The following is a 16,210-nucleotide window of genomic DNA, read 5'->3' as shown; positions in this document are numbered from 1 at the left end:
TGCACCAGTAAGAATGAACTTGGCCAACTTGGGCACGTGCTGCATCCACACAATGCAGCATCTGACAAGTGCATATACATCCATCTCCTCCACCAAGTATAATGCCATGCAGGAGGAGACATTTTGAGGATGGAGGACAATATGCCAATATGTTCTCACTGTTGACACATTGTATGCTACCGCAGAGAAAAATGAATGTTTGATGACTGCTATATCACTAGACATTGAATCATCACAACTGTTCTTTACACTCTAGTCAACTGCAGATGATTATAGTTAACTTATGAGACAACACTCATTGCCGTGCCCTGGCAAGGTCACTCTTCAACATGCTGAAGCTGTTCGCCTTTGACGTACAGAGGTACCACTAATGCTTAGCTGCTGAATTGAGAAAACTAAACAAGGTAACCAGCTATGGATGTGAGACCACCCCAGAAGAAAATCCTGCATGGACAACAGTCATGAAGATGTCAAGAAAACTAATGATGTACTAATGATGGCCAATCTGTCCGGGTGCTACTTTTTGACACAGCGGCTTATGTTTGTGATATGAAAGTGACTGTACTGATGGCTGGTAATGGGAAATACATCCACCCAACACAAACATGCATTTCAAGAATAACTATCAAAAACAGAACACAGCCTTTCGAATTTGTTGTTGTAGTCTAATGTAGTCATAATGTTATTCTCTGATGATACTTCTTCAGGCTTCACAAGCAGTCATAGAGTGTGCAAAATAATGGTTCCAGACTGACGGAGCTGTTCCAGCAAGCACACATAACAATGACTGCTTTGGGCAGTTTTATGCCATTGGAGACATTGTTATCCAGCCGCTGTAAATGAGAAGAGTTCCAATCGTCATTTGAAGTGTTCAGTTAAACTGTAAAGCTTTTGTCAATAGCAAAAAGCTACAGAACTCAAAAAAGATATCTACATGCCAACAACTATTGTCAGCAGTGCAGAGTGGTCAAGGGCAACATTCAATCACTAATTATCATGAGCAGCCACAACTCATCTCTAAAGGTACTTGTGTGGTAACATCTGAACCGGTGCAAGAAAGGCAGTTTAGTGCCATCAACAAATAATTGGGCTCTGCTACCACTGTGAACAACGCAATGGAGGAAGGTACTTTTGAACTGCCAGTAGGATCTGGCATCACAGAGGAGCAACATTGGTGACTGCTAGCCATTCTGCATCAGTTTTCTGATGATTATGAATCCAGAATGGAGTGAAGATGGGCCAAACAGCCCAGGGTAAAACACCTTATCAACACTGGGATCATCCACTTATTAGTAGCACTCGTACGAGGTGGTGTTAGCAGGCAGATGGATAATTTGGGAGGAAGTGGAGAAGATGCTGCAAGATGATGACAGAGGACCTTCAAAGTGTCCTCTGTCTGCTTCTGTGGTCTCCATGGAGACAGAGTATGGCACATGGCATTTCTTCCTCAACTACTGACAACTGAACAAAATCGTGAAAAATGATGTGTGCCTGTAGCTGCATATTGATGACGTCCTAGACTGCTTGAAGGAAGCAAAGTATTCTCAACTATGGACATGTAGACAAGCTACTGGCAAATTGAAGCTGGCCAGAAAAGGATTGGCTTCATAAATCCTGACGGCCAGTGGGACTTCAGTTATGTGGTTTGGCTTATGTATTACTCCAGCAACCTCCAAGCATAGCATGGACAACCTGCTCCAACACATTAAATGGACGACATGCCTTTGCTATCTGGGTGATATTGTCATTTTTTTAAAGATACTTGAAGAACATCTAAGCCACCTGACAATCGTGTTGATGTGTCTTAAGACTACAGGCCTCTGACTGAATCCAAAAAAGTACCCCTTAGCCATCCATAAAATGAAAAGCTAGGGGCACATAATGGATGAATGGTGATGGAACCCACCACATCCCACAGAAACTGACAGCAGTCGTGGATTGTCAGACTCCTCAGTACATTCATGATGTGAGAAGTTTTGTCAGAAGATGCTCATACTATGGTGATTTATAAAGGAATTGTAAAAATTACTGCAGGGTGATGACAAATTTTCCCTTGAAGTGATAGAGAGACCGTTCCTTCTCCTTAAGTAAGTTATAACATATTCTTTGGTTTCAGGACAAGAATGCCAAGACGAAACTGTACACTGACACTAGTGGTTTTGGGATAGGAGGCAAGTATGGTATAAATTCAGGAAATTGCTCAGAAGGCAATAGCTTATGCTTCCAGAATACTCTCCAAATCCAAGAGGGACTGTTCTGTAACCGAGAAAGTGTGCCTTGCTGTTGTGTGGACCATCAACAAGCAAACAATTCACCATTACAGTGGAGCACTGTTCTCTGTGCTGAATGTCTAGCCTGAAGGATCCATTGGGTCAACTGGTGAGATGGGCGCTAAGACTTTAGGAGCATGATGTCACAGTGATGTACAAAAATGGATGCAAACACAAGAACACAAACTGTCTTTCATGGAATTTTTCAGTGGACCGCAGTAACATAGACAAAATCTATCATCACTGCATTAAATGGCATTGCTGCTGAATGCAGGGAAAATCTAGTAGCTGAAAACTTTAGAAAATTTGCAGGAAGATGACCCATCCAATTAATAAATGGAAGATTGTATAAAAGGAACTATGATCCAGTGATGCAGAAATGGTTGCTTGTCACCCCAGCTCACTTACAGCCAGCTATCCTGGAGTTTTTCCACAACATCTGACGACACGGAATTCATGAAAACTCAAGATAGAGCCAGACAAAGGTATCACTGGCCAGGGCTCTACCAAACCATTATACACCGAGTCATTGAAAAGATGGAAGCGACAGAAACATGTGCCACTCTTACCTCCAGGACCTCGGGTACCAGTTTGCAGCAGCACCATTTCACTGAACTGTAATCAATCTCTTGGGGATGTTCTTGAAGTCGAGAACAGTAATCAGTGGATAATAGTCAGCAATTACTACCTCACTCTCCATATTGGCAACAAACCTGTGCTCACTGCTGAAGCTCTGGAAATTGTAAGAGTCATGGCAGAAGACATTATTTTGAAGCACGGAGAACCACGTTTGACCATCTCCGATCGTGTAACAAATTTCCTGTCAAGACTAGTAACAGAAGTAATTTCACATTGTGATATCACCTGCAAGATAACAATTGCCTACAACCAACAGGCAAATGTCCTCGTACAATGCTTTAATAAGACATAGTTGGATATGCTCTTGATGCACGTTTATGTCAAAAGAGAGATTAGGATGCAGTGCTGCCCATCATGACATTCTCATATGACGCAGAAGAGCGAGGCACTACAGACCTAACTCCATTTTTCTTCTCCATGACTGTGAGGCCAAAATGAAAGTGGATACACTGTTCTTGTTTCAACTGTATTATAAGCAGGTTGACTACTTGAAGCATCCCATCACCAAGACTGATGAAGCAAGACAGCTAAGCTAGTTCACATATGGACCCTGGATGTCCAGGAGGAGGACTGATGTGAATCACAGGACAGTGAGATAAAACCTGGGAGACTTGGTATGGACTTTTATGCCAGTTTGGAAAGTGAGACTGTCAGAAAACTTAATACTGTGCAACTTTGAACCATATATTGTTGTTTGTGGTTTGTCGGTCGTGACAAATGAAGTCAAAGACAAGATCACACAGACATCATCCATGACCTCCAGAGGAATTCCTACTACAATCGTGAAATGCAGACTGATGAGGGTTTCTCGTTCAAGAAAACTAAAGATGATTGCGAAACAACAGAAGAGGCTACCGTCTCTTTTCTCCATAGCGAAGAGGATCTGCCAACACTGCTGTACAGAGGACCGTTGACAAGATCTAGATAAAGGGTGTTGTAGTTGGCTCCAATGAGGGCTTCTGAAACAGCATCTTGATATTTCTCCAGGAGAGGGAGCAGTGCCATGACATGGGCTGCATGCAGCATGGCATAGCCATTAGCATTGCTGGCTAGACTGCTGTGGGACACCAATTCAAACGTGACCATAATGAATTATTTGTTGTTTAGTTCTCAAAATTTACAATGTTTGTAATGTTTGCTTAGTCTGGAAGTTCAGTGTTTGTATAAATAGCAGCACTCTCCAAATAGGAAACCAGTTCTGTCCATCCTTTGGCATTCGTAATAAACATAATTTCGTGTTATATGTTGTTCTTCATTTACGACCATGCTTTTGGATTTGGACTTATTGGGGTTATGATATACCAATGTACAATGTAAGCAAATAAGCCTTGCAGTAGGAAAATGTAAAGATTGTTGCTCTTCAGTCCATGTTTGGTGAATCTCCATTTACTATCTGATGCCTGATAGAAAATCATATATTCTGTGTTGTATATCTCCTCAGTATGACGTGCATGTTATTTAAATTTAAGTATTTCACATTTTACACTCTGAAATCAGAGCTGTTGAAAAAATTCTCTTACTGGTGTGTGTGTGTGTGTGTGTGTGTGTGTGTGTGTGTGTGTGTGTGTGTGTGTGTGTGTGTGTGTAGGGGGGGGGAGGGGGGGGAGAGAGAGAGAGAGAGAGAGAGAGAGAGAGAGAGAGAGAGAGAGAGAGAGAGCGCAAACTCCCCCGACGCCTTTTTTAAACCAAGTGAGTCAGTGAATTGTGTAATACACTAGACTCTCATTCAGTAGACATGTGTAATATATGTTCAGTGTGATGTCTTACTCCTTGTCCACTCCAGCTTGTACTCTGTCACTCATTGCCTTATTGTTAATGGGTGTTAAATTGTTGGGGAGGGGATTTTAACGTGTTATGAATGGCTTGCTCATCCATGTATTGGTGACCAGCCAGCTCCAATTTTGTCTCTAATAATTAAACCTTCATTCTATTCTATTAGTAGTGTTTTAACAGAATCTGTTATACAATTCCTGCATTAATAATTTTATGAATTTAAATATGAAGCGAAGATGAATTTAAATAATAGTGAAAAGAACTCAAGTGAGCTTTCGTCTTTCCATTGTACGAACTTTGTTTTTTAGCATCATTTTCTTCCCATCACTGAGTGCAAAATAATATAACAAATGGCAGGGACAGAGAATGAAGTGATCTTGTACTTGCTTCAATACTACCTTCAGCAGACAGAGAATGGACTCTGAACAGTAATGTCTTGGATATCCTGATGACAAACATGTGTGAACTTCTCAATTCAGTAGACACAGAAGAGGGAATGACTGAATGTTATTACATAACATTGGTAACTACAGGTGCAAAAAAGAATATCAAGAAATGAGGAAGGTAATTCTGATTAGCAAGTGTGACAAGGAGTGAATTACACATTACCTACAGGTTCAACGTCAGATTTCCTGTGTGTAGCAGAGAAATGTAGAATATCAATGGATAAAATTAACTATTATTGTACAAATATGCTTAAGGCAGATGTAAGTGATGGGTTAGACATGTTATAAAGTTGGTACTGAAATGAAGAGCTTATTCAGAGATTTAAGTAAAGCTAAAACCTTGTTGACAAATAAAAGTAGAACTGATCTCACATGTATGTAAGGCGAACGATTTGAGAAGTGTTAATTGAATTGGAAAGTAAAATTACATCTGCCAGTCTGAAGAAAACTCCAGAGAAGCTTTGCTCTTACTCAAAGTCAGTATGTAGATAAATTGTCTGTACACTCACTCATTAGTTATACCAGAATGGAGAATTCCACAAGGAAGACCAGAATCCATAATTAAATTTTCCAAAATTATTTCACTGAAGAAGAATGTACAAGGCGAATAAAATATAAAATGGAATTTTTATTTTAAGCACCGTTTTTGTTTACGGAGAGCAGTGCAATCTCTGCTCCTTGTTTCCAATAACTTACTCCACAACTGGAATGTTGTCATACCATTTCTTTAGTCAGAATCACAGTGTCAGAGTGAGAGGTACTGTCATCTGTTGTGCAGCACATTGTAATAAAGTTTCTCAAAAAAATAGGGTGTAAAATTGTCCGACATTTTGGAAAGACTCTTGGCACGGTTCAGGGACACCACCCTGTCCAAGACTAGGGTGTGTGCACGAGAGACAGTTTTTACAAGGATGAGAAACATTTGACAACTAACACGTCACCTGTGGATCAACATGACAAAGTATATTTGCATTGTTAGCCAGCTTATTGAAGATGATCATTGAATAACAATTGTAAAAATTGCTACTGAGGTTGACATAAACTATAGTAGGGCTCAGATACTGACAACAGATTTCAGAAAGTGTCCGCAAGATGGATGCCAACACTCAATACCACACAGGTGCCCAAACTTGACAAAAAATTCAGGGATTGTTCCAGACCATGTGCTTCATAATCTAGACTTATCGCCCTGAGATTTTCATTTGTTTCAACCATGAAAGGAAGCAATCAGAGGACAACACAGATTTTTCAACGCGGGTGCTGTCAAAGTGTTCATGCCCAACTGGCTGCTGTCGCAGCCACGTTCATTTTACAAAAATGGGATCAAGAAACAGCCTATTCTCTGGGAAAAAAAAATATTTCTCATTCAGAAGATTATGTAGAAAAATAAATCCATGTGCACGAATTTTTCTGAAGCTTAAATTCAAAATTATAAAAAATTTTCCGTGTTTATAGATGACTCACCCATGTACTATGGTTCTTTCTCTCTAAAACTGGTTTACAGACACCAAAGTGGCATATAATTGTTGAAATAAGTAAAAAAAAGTAATATCCCATGGCAGAGGAAAGGCAACTGGAGCTGCAGGTATAATTCTATTCAGTTTTTCGCACTTCTTGTCAAACTAAGATCGGTTGTAAGCACTTGATCAGTTTAATTAGTTGCTTCAGTTTGGAGTGCTCTTTTCATGTGGTAGAACTAACATAACAGTTGCGTTCATCTACAATATAACATTGCTTGAAATTATCTCTCTCTTGTCTGTCTCCATAGCTGATTGGTCAGAATGGCAGAATGTCGTGTGGGGGGGCTCAGGTTCAATTCCCGGCTGGTTCAGAGATTTTCTCCGCTCGGGGACTGGGCGTTGTGTTGTCTTCAACATTCCATCCTCATTAAGATGCAAGTTGTCAAACTGGCATCAACTAAAAAGACTTGGACGAGATGACCAGTTTACCAGGTGGGAAGGCCTTGCCACCCTAACATTTCACACTTCATCTGTGTGTTTTCATATCAGTCTTTTAACCCACATTTATTCCATCAGATATCATCTTCTAATTCAAGTTTTTGCCTTTGGTTTCCTTTTTAGAAATTATAACCATCATTACTAACATTTATTGTAAATCAGAACCAGCCTTATTCACAGTGACATAATAGGTCTTGTGAGTAGTTTGTTTCCATTATCAACTAACACAATAGTTGGCTCTGTTTAGTGGAGGTGGGAGGCAGAGAGAGAGAGAGAGAGAGAGAGAGAGAGAGAGAGAGAGAGAGAGAGAGAGAGAGTCAAAATACATAGATTCAGATAACAAGCTTTATTTAAAGACACTATTTTTAATTAATATTAAAAGTATTGATAAAAGTAACTTTCAGTGTACGTTGCCTATATTTTCACATTTGTACTCAATCTTCAGCAACATTCTGTTCAATTTTTATTTTGTTATTTTTATAGTGATTTTTGTTTTTGTATGTTTTTAGCCCTTGTATATCTCTGTCAACACCATTCAATCAATATATTGTGCATGATTCGCATGAACTAGAACCGACAATCTGTGAAGAGCTCTGATTTTTATTTTGATGCACTAAATATTGCATTAAATTGGCCTTCAGCATAATTTGAAATTGTGTAAAACATAATTGAAGACATTTAGTAGTTCTGACTTATGGCTTTGTTGATGTCATAAAAAGTCATTAAGGGACAACATTATAAAAAAGCTGTTTCAGAGAATATTAGCCAAGTGATGGTGGTGATTAGTCTGACAGCTGCAGCTGTGAATTTCTGCAGATGTCACTATATTTTCGTTTTTGAGAAATGGTACACAGATAGAAACTGTACTGGAGGACATCAGATAGTAGAAGCTTTTGTTGCTGCTGATTATTGTTGTTAAACAAATATTTTGTAAAATTTTGATTCTTTAAAATCTCTGTATCTCCCCAAAAACAAATGTAGCCATGGGCCTATGATCCTGGACAAAACTCCATTAACTAAAATAAGTAAATCCATTGTAGTTGCAGATTTGGGTGTCTACTAACAGGGACCCTGTACATGAGGCTGGCTGTAGTTGTATATGGGGTAGTGGCAATGCCAAAAATTGTAGGAAGATCTGCAAAGGATTGGCACTTGATGCAAGGACTACCAGGTTAACATCAGTGGAAGAGAAAAAAATTAAGGTTTGTGCATAAACATGGGGAAGACCCAATATTGTTTAACAGTATGATGGGTGGTTTCTGGAAGTGCCATTGTTAAGTGTTACATGTGTGGTACATGCAACATCTATAGTGACATGACCACATAGAATTTGTCGTAGGACAGCAGAAACCAGAGATACAGTTGAAAACTACTAAGGAAGTGTAATTCGTGACAAATCCTCCACTTGAGTATTCTGTTCAAAGATGACACAATATACATGCTGTTTCCTCTCACATACATCTCCTGAAAAGAAATGACCACGGTAGTAAAATTAGATACATTGTAGCTCACACACAGACTTACTGACAGACATATTTATGCACGCCATTCATGTACGGAATGGGGAAGGAATTTTCAAATAATAGTACCCGAAGTAATCTCTGCCACACTCCATGAGGTGGGCTGTGGATGGAGAGACAAATCTTAACTTTCTGTCTGATACACTAACTGGTACCTAGATAATGTAATGTAATGATGATTGCCAACAGGATGTTAAACCCTAATTCTAGGTAGTCTCATGCAGTCCATAAGGCATAAATATGGCTTGAAAGGAAAAGACATTACTGTTCATTACTGATAGATTAATGATACTGATGTCATCTCCGATTATGATGCTATTTTAAAATTACCTGTGTTGTTGGATGAAAGGCAAAATTTTAAAAAAAGAAGATGAGACATAAAGAATTATAATGTATTGTGAACATTGATGAATCAGAACCAAAACAAATTGGCCAACTTCTACATACCTGTGTAGTCACAATAATGTATGGAAAGTTTTGGTTGAGAATTACAAATTATGTAGGAATAAAGGGACGACTCACCGAAAGGCAGAAGCGCTGTGTCGTCGATAGGTACACAGACAAAAGATACAGAGCTTGGCTAACTTACAGAATGCACTTCCTTTTTCAAGCACCTTTTTCCAACAAGCTTGATAAAGGAAGTGCATTGCGAAAGCTAGCCAAGCTCTGTATCTTTTGTCTGTGTAGCTATTGCCAATGCAGCACTTCTTCCTTTCAGGGAGTCGTTGCCTTTATCTGTGTAGTCAGTATTTCAGTGTATGGGCTGCTTGAGGACTCTTAACATTAATTTCCTGTATGGAAGGTTTTGTGTTTAGTGCTTCTGTTGAGACGACCATTCAGAAATGCCTAGTTTCAACCATTCTAGATTATCTATTTATTAGTTTCACTTTCCACATATGTAGGTTGTCAAAAGAGAAGGTAGGTAGATGGTAGTGACTAGTTGACAATGAAGTCATTAGAGCAGTGAATTAGCTGAGCTTTGGTAAGGACTGGGGAAAGAAAAAGTTCAAGGAACTGTTCCTTTTGCTTGGAATGGTTTAAGCCAGACATTGAAATCCTACATTTGGATATGAATTTGTAACCTCCTACTGCTGAATGATTTTTCTGACTTAACAACTGCACCATTCCTTTTGTTACTTGTCATAAAGTTTCCTTCAGTTTTTCATAACTACTGGCTAGAAAGTGGTCATCGTCAGTTGGATAACTCACTGTCTGGGCGCTTCAAATTATAGCTTACATGGGTGGATTTCTGTTGTGGTAAAAGATGCAGTCTGAAGTAAGGGGTTATTTGATTCGGGGAAAAAATGACAATACAGAATTAAACAGCAAAAGTGATAAAAGTTTGTTCACAAAGTTCAGAGACTGGCTTTGGCACATCTTGTTGTGGTCCATTGCATCAGAGGATGGTGAATTTCTTTCCATTTGTAAGTGATATTGCAGAAAAAAATGAAATTTTCGATACTGAAAAAAATAAAAACAAGAATCATCACGAACTGTTGTTCTGCTGCAGATTGTAGAAAGTTTTTGACACTCCATGGTATGGGCCACACGCTTGCTCATTGACTACGTGTTCCTCGAGAATAATTGAAGGAAACTGAGAAATTACAAACATTAATAGAAAACTGTGACGATCTAGGTGTGAGCATTATATACAGTTCATTTGGGAAAAAAACTGGCTTCACAGTATCGGACATGTGTTGAACAAAATGTTAGTGTAGGTAAAAATATGAAGCAGACTTGTCATTACTGGTGGTTGTGTGTGTGTGTGTGTGTGTTGTGTTGTGTTGTGTTGTGTTGTGTTTTTAGTTAATTAGTGATTCAGACAAATATCAGTAGTACTACCCTCTCTCATAAGCAAGGCATGCCACCCAAAAGTGAGTATCCTGTATGTTCCAGTTGAAATTACTTGTTAAGTTTGGGAGAGAGAAAGAGGAAATATTAATAATAATATTAATAACAATAATTTCAGATACTGAAAGTAGTAACAGGAGTATGTGAATCATTAAGATTTGCTGTTAACAAAGTGTGTTTTTTTTGTTGGGCAGGAATTCAGTACGGCTCGCCATTCGGAAGATTATGTACGCACCAAGCAAACAGGGTGAACAACCATCTGTAGAAGTTAGTAAAGAATTTATGATGAGCCCAAATAAACTGCACTTAGAAGCATCATTGGACAAAGAGGTAATTGCTGTTCCTAATTACTGAAGCACTTAAAATCACTTTTATTATTATAAATCGTTAAACAATTTTGTTACAGCCAATGAAATTAGTGTCGATGTGATGTGATGTGATGTCTGTAGCTTCTGGGACAAGGGAAGAGACATGGGAGAAAGGATGAGACTAGAGAAGTTGCGGGAGACTGTACTGACATTAGCTTCTTCCCATTGGTAGGGTCTCATATCAGTGCAGCCACACTCCACACTATGTGGCTCAGTGCCTCAGCTTACAAGTTTTATCACTGGGAACCCAATGCGGACATCCAGTCCAGCAGCTTCCACCAACTAAAAAATTACGTACATCGGAAAACCTCATTCCTTACTATGTTCCCCAGAAAGATCCTATGCGTTGTTTGACAAACATTGCCTGCAAATTGTCAACAATGTAAATTCATAACGTTCCGCAACAATCTTTAGTTAACGTAAAAGTTTTTTGGGTGTAAAGTCACAACATCCTTGAAATTAACCTTCAAAAGATGCATAAAATGGACGTTTTGCCCACAGTCACACTTACCTTTCTCCTGGCTAGCTAATGGAGAACCAGGTTTACTAAATTTGTGAGAGACCACTTTTATATCATCATGATTGCTGTACTGTATGTGGTAACAAGACACAATTTTAAAACAAGCTGCTCATGTAATTGGTTTCCTTTGGTGGAATGATAGGATGAGATGCTTATGGTTGAAGACTTCACTCGTATCTTTGCCACACTAAAAATGAGTGAGTGACAGTATAAGTTGGTACTTTTAGTTTCTGTAGAAGGGTCGTCACAGTTATTGATATTGGAAAATCAATTACTCTTTGGAATTTACTTCTACTTTGTTGTTGCAGGCTTCAGTCCAAAGAATTCTTTGATGCAGCTCTCTATGGTGCTCTGTCCCTTGCAAACTTCATCATCTCTGAATAACTGCTGGAACTTACATTCTTTTCAACCTGCTTACCGTATTTGCATCTTGGTCTCACTCTACAATTTCCACCCCACCCCCCCCCCCCCCCCTTCCCAAACAAACACACACACACACACACACACACAGAGTCACTCACTCTACCCTCTATTACTAGACTGGTGATCCTTAGCTGTCTCAGAATGTGTCCTATAAACCGATTCCCTCTTTTTGTCAAATTGTGCCGCAAATTTCTTTTCTACTCAATTCTAATGAGTACCTCTGTATTAGTTATGTTAGCTAACCAACCAGTCGTCAGCATTCTTCTATAGCACCACATTTTAAAAGCTTCTATTTCTTCTTGCACAAACTGTTTATTGTCCATGTTTCACTTTCCTACTAGACTACATCCCAGACAAATACCAGGTGATCAAAAAGTCGGTATAAATTTGAAAACTGAATAAATTATGGAATAATGTAGGTAGAGAGGTAAAAATTGACACACATGCTTGGAATGACATGGGGTTTTATTGGGGGGAGGGGGGGGGGGGGGAACGAACACCAACAACAACAACAACAACAACAACAACAACAAAGTTCAAAAAATGTCTGACAGATGGCACTGGACAACAAAACATCAGTGACTGTGCATGACAATTGTCATGCTTGGCCTCCCAGGTCCCCAGACCTCAGTCCGTGCAGTTATTGGCTTTGGGATTACCTGAAGTCGTAAGTGTATCATGATCGACCGACATCTCTAGGGATGCTGAAAGACAACATCCGACGCCAATGCCTCACCATAACTCCGGACATGCTTTACAGTGCTGTTCACAACATTATTCCTCGACTACAGCTATTGTTGAGGAATGATGGTGGACATATTGAGCATTTCCTGTAAAGATCATCATCTTTGCTTTGTCTTACTTTGTTATACTAATTATTGCTATTCTGATCAGATGAAGTGCCATCTGTCGGACATTTATTGAACTTTTGTATTTTTTTGGTTCTAATAAAACCCCATGTCATTCCAAGCACGTGTGTCAATTTTTACCCCTCTATCTGCCTTATTCTGTGAGTTATTCAGTTTTCAAATTTATACTGACTTTTTGATCACCCGGTACCTAAACAGTTAAATGTATAACCAGTGTTAACAAATATCCATTCGTGAGAACGACTTCTCTTACAATTGCCAGTCTGCATTTTGTATCCTCTCTACTTCAGTCATCATTAGTTACTTTACTGCCAAAATAGCAAAATTCATCTACTTCTAGGTACTCATATCCTAATCCCACTTCTTTTAGCATTGCCTTATTTAGGTGGACTACATTCCATTAACATCGTATTGATTTTGTTGATGTTTGTCTTGTATCCTCCTTTCAAGACACTATCCAGTCCATTCATCTCCTCGTCCAACACCTTTGCTGCCTCAACCAGAATTACAGTGTCATCGGAAGACCACAAAGCTCTTCTTCCAGAACTTTAATTCTCTTTCCAAATTTGTACTTCGTGTCTTCCACAGCTTGCTGAATGTACAGATTGAATAACATCAGCTATTTTCTACAATCCTGTCTCTCATCCTTCTCAATTACTGTTTTCCTTTCATGTCCTTAGGCTCTTATAACTGCAGTCTGGTTTCTGTACAAGTTATAAATGACATTCCACGCCCTGTATTTTTTCCCCGTTACCTTCAAAATTTCAGAGAGAGTATCCCAATCAACTATGTCAAAAACTTTCTCTAAGTATACAAATGTTGGTTTACCTTCCGTAACCTATCTTCTCAGAGAAGTTGTAAAGGCAGTATTGCCCAACATGTTTCTACGTTTCTCTGAAATCTAAACTGATCTTCCCCCAAGATCAGCTTGTACCAGTTTTTCCATTCTTCTTACGTCAGTATTTTGCATCCATGACATATTAAACTGATATATCTGTAATATTCACACATGTAAGCACCTGCTTTCTTTGGAATTGGAATTATTACGTCCTCCTTGAAGCCTGAGTGTATTTCACCTATCTCATACATCTTGTATACCTGGTGGAATAGTTTTGTTATGGCTAGGTCTCCCAGCAGTATCAGTAGCTGTGAGGGAATGTTGTCTACTCCAGGAGCCTTTTTTCGAATTAGGTCATTCGGTGCTGTGTCAGATTCTTCTCACAGTGTCATATCTCCCATCTCGTGTGTGTGTGTGTGTGTGTGTGTGTGTGTGTGTGTGTGTGTGTGTGTGTGTGTGTGTGTCCACTTCCTTTTAACTATTATTGACTTAAAGTGCATTTTCTTTGTGTGACCCCTCTATATATGCCTTCCACTTTTGTTCTTCCACTTTTGCGCTTTCTGTTCTTTGCTTAGTATTGGTTTTCTGTTTGAGCCCATGATATTCCCACAGCTTCTCCTTTTTCCGAAGGCCTCTTTAAATTTTCCTGTGGACGGTATCTACCTTCCCCTGCCTCTATATCCTTACATTTGTGCTCTAGCCATTCCTGCTTAGCCATTCCTGCTTAGTAATTTTGCACTTCCTGTCGGTGTAAGTTTTTTAGACCTTTGCATTCCCTAAGCCTGCTTCGTATGCTGGATTTTTGTAATTTATTTTCATCAATTAATTCAGTATATCATGCGATATTTGAGAATTTCTGCTAGGCCTTGTCTTTTTACCTATTTGATCCTCAGCTGTCTTCACTGTTTTCATCTATCAAAGCTACCCATTCATCTGATACTCTACTCCTTTCCCTTATTCTTGTCAACTGTTGCCTAATGATCCCTGTGTAACTCTCACAATCTTGAGTCCTTTAAACTTACGTGGGCCTTATCTCCTTTATTTCTGCAATTTTGTAATTTCTTCAGTTTTAATCTACAGTTCACATCCAGAAAATTGTGGTCAAAGCCCACATCTGCTCCTGGGAATAGCTTACAGTTTGCAATCTGGTTCCAAAATCTGCCTCATCATCAGATAATCGATCTGAAAACTTCTGGTGTGTCCCTGTGTCTTCCACATGTACAGCCTTGTTTCACCGTTCTTAAAATAGTTGTTAGCAATGATTAAATTTGCCTTGTGCAAAATCCTACCAGCTGGCTTACTCTTTTGTTCATTTCTTCCAGTCCATATTCACCTACTATTTTTTTTTTCTTTTCTTCCTTTTGCTGCTATCAAATGCCAATCCTCTATCACAATTAAATTTTTGTCTCTGTTAGCTATCTGAATAATTTCTTTTATCTTATCATACATTTCTTTAATCTCTTCATCTGTAGAGCTAGTTGGTATATAAACTTGTACTGTTGTGGTGGATGTTGACTTCATATCTGTCTTGACTGTGACAATGTGTTCACTGTGCTGTTCATAGTAGCTTGCCTGCATTCCTGTTTCCTAGACTTACTGCTGCATTACCCCAATTTGATTTAATATATTTATGTTGATTTATAAACATATACTCACCTGATCAGAAGTCCTTTTCCTCCTGCCACTGAACTTCGCTAATTCCCACTACATCTAATTTCAACCAATCCATTTCCCATTTTAAATTTTCTGATCTACGTGCCTCATTAAGGGATCAAATGTTCCATCCCTGACCCATAAAATGCCAGTTTTATTTTTCCTGATGACATTCTTCTGAATAGTTTCCACCTAGAGATCCGAATGGGGAACTTTTTGCGTGCAGCCTGTTTTACCCAATGGGACGAGCCACAACGAAATGTCATTTTCTTAGCAAAATTGTGTTGTCCTGTGAAAAGAGGACAATGATCATTCTCATCATATTCATATTGAAAAAATTGAAGTTGTAACATCAACACAAGACAGCAAAAGCAAATGCTTTTCGATATTCTATCTGAACAGCTGGAAAATGTTAGATTGCATCAGAAATATGACAGTACTTGTTAAAACATCACTTGTTTCCACAGGAACTAGGCAGCGCACAAGTAAACACACTTAAATCATTTTGTGAAAGGCATGCTGGCATGGTCACACATGTCCACAGCTTCTGGGGAAGGTATGATGCAACATGTTCTCAACAGGGAAAAGTTTGACAGAAGTTGATTTAAAATATACAAAATCATTAGTCGGCGATTTGCTATTTATCTAATGTTGTGTGTTATTCATGCTAATATTTGCACAGTGTGCATGTAATTATTCTTTGCTGCCTGTAATTACTGATTTATTTGTTGTGTATTGCCTTTTCTTTCAGTTATATCATCATGGAGAAAACATAGCTGTGAATGTTCATATAGCCAACAACTCAAATAGAACAGTCAAGAAAATAAAGGTTTCAGGTAATATACATGGTTTTTGTTGTTGTTGTTTTTCCTCTTGTATTTTTAAGTGCACCACTTATGTTGTATTGGCTCAGAAATATCAGATTGGTTTAAACTATCAAAATCAGATATTCTGTAGTTTAATCAAAGTATAAAAATAAAAATTGTGAACTGCAGTTGCCTATTGAACAACTGAACTATTTCTTATTCATTCAGCAGTATAAGGAAACATGTCTGGATCATCTTCATTATTCTGTTAGGATG

General features: G+C 38.7%; 1 protein-coding gene across 3 annotated transcripts in view; it reads left to right on the top strand.

The window, feature by feature from the left end:
• The window catches only part of LOC124801998 (beta-arrestin-1), a 522,503-nt gene that overhangs the window by 460,639 nt on the left and 45,654 nt on the right, over positions 1-16,210 (top strand). For all 3 annotated transcript variants that reach the window (XM_047263118.1, XM_047263136.1, XM_047263127.1), the window contains exons 7-8: positions 10,652-10,787; positions 15,880-15,964. In XM_047263118.1, the coding sequence (XP_047119074.1) occupies positions 10,652-10,787; positions 15,880-15,964 (221 nt within the window). The remainder of the gene's footprint in view (positions 1-10,651; positions 10,788-15,879; positions 15,965-16,210) is intronic.

This window comes from Schistocerca piceifrons, chromosome 1, assembly GCF_021461385.2.
Source record: "Schistocerca piceifrons isolate TAMUIC-IGC-003096 chromosome 1, iqSchPice1.1, whole genome shotgun sequence".
Classification (NCBI taxonomy): Eukaryota; Metazoa; Arthropoda; class Insecta; order Orthoptera; family Acrididae; genus Schistocerca; species Schistocerca piceifrons.
Note: the sequence above shows the minus strand (reverse complement) of the source record. Positions and strands in the feature narration are given on the sequence as shown.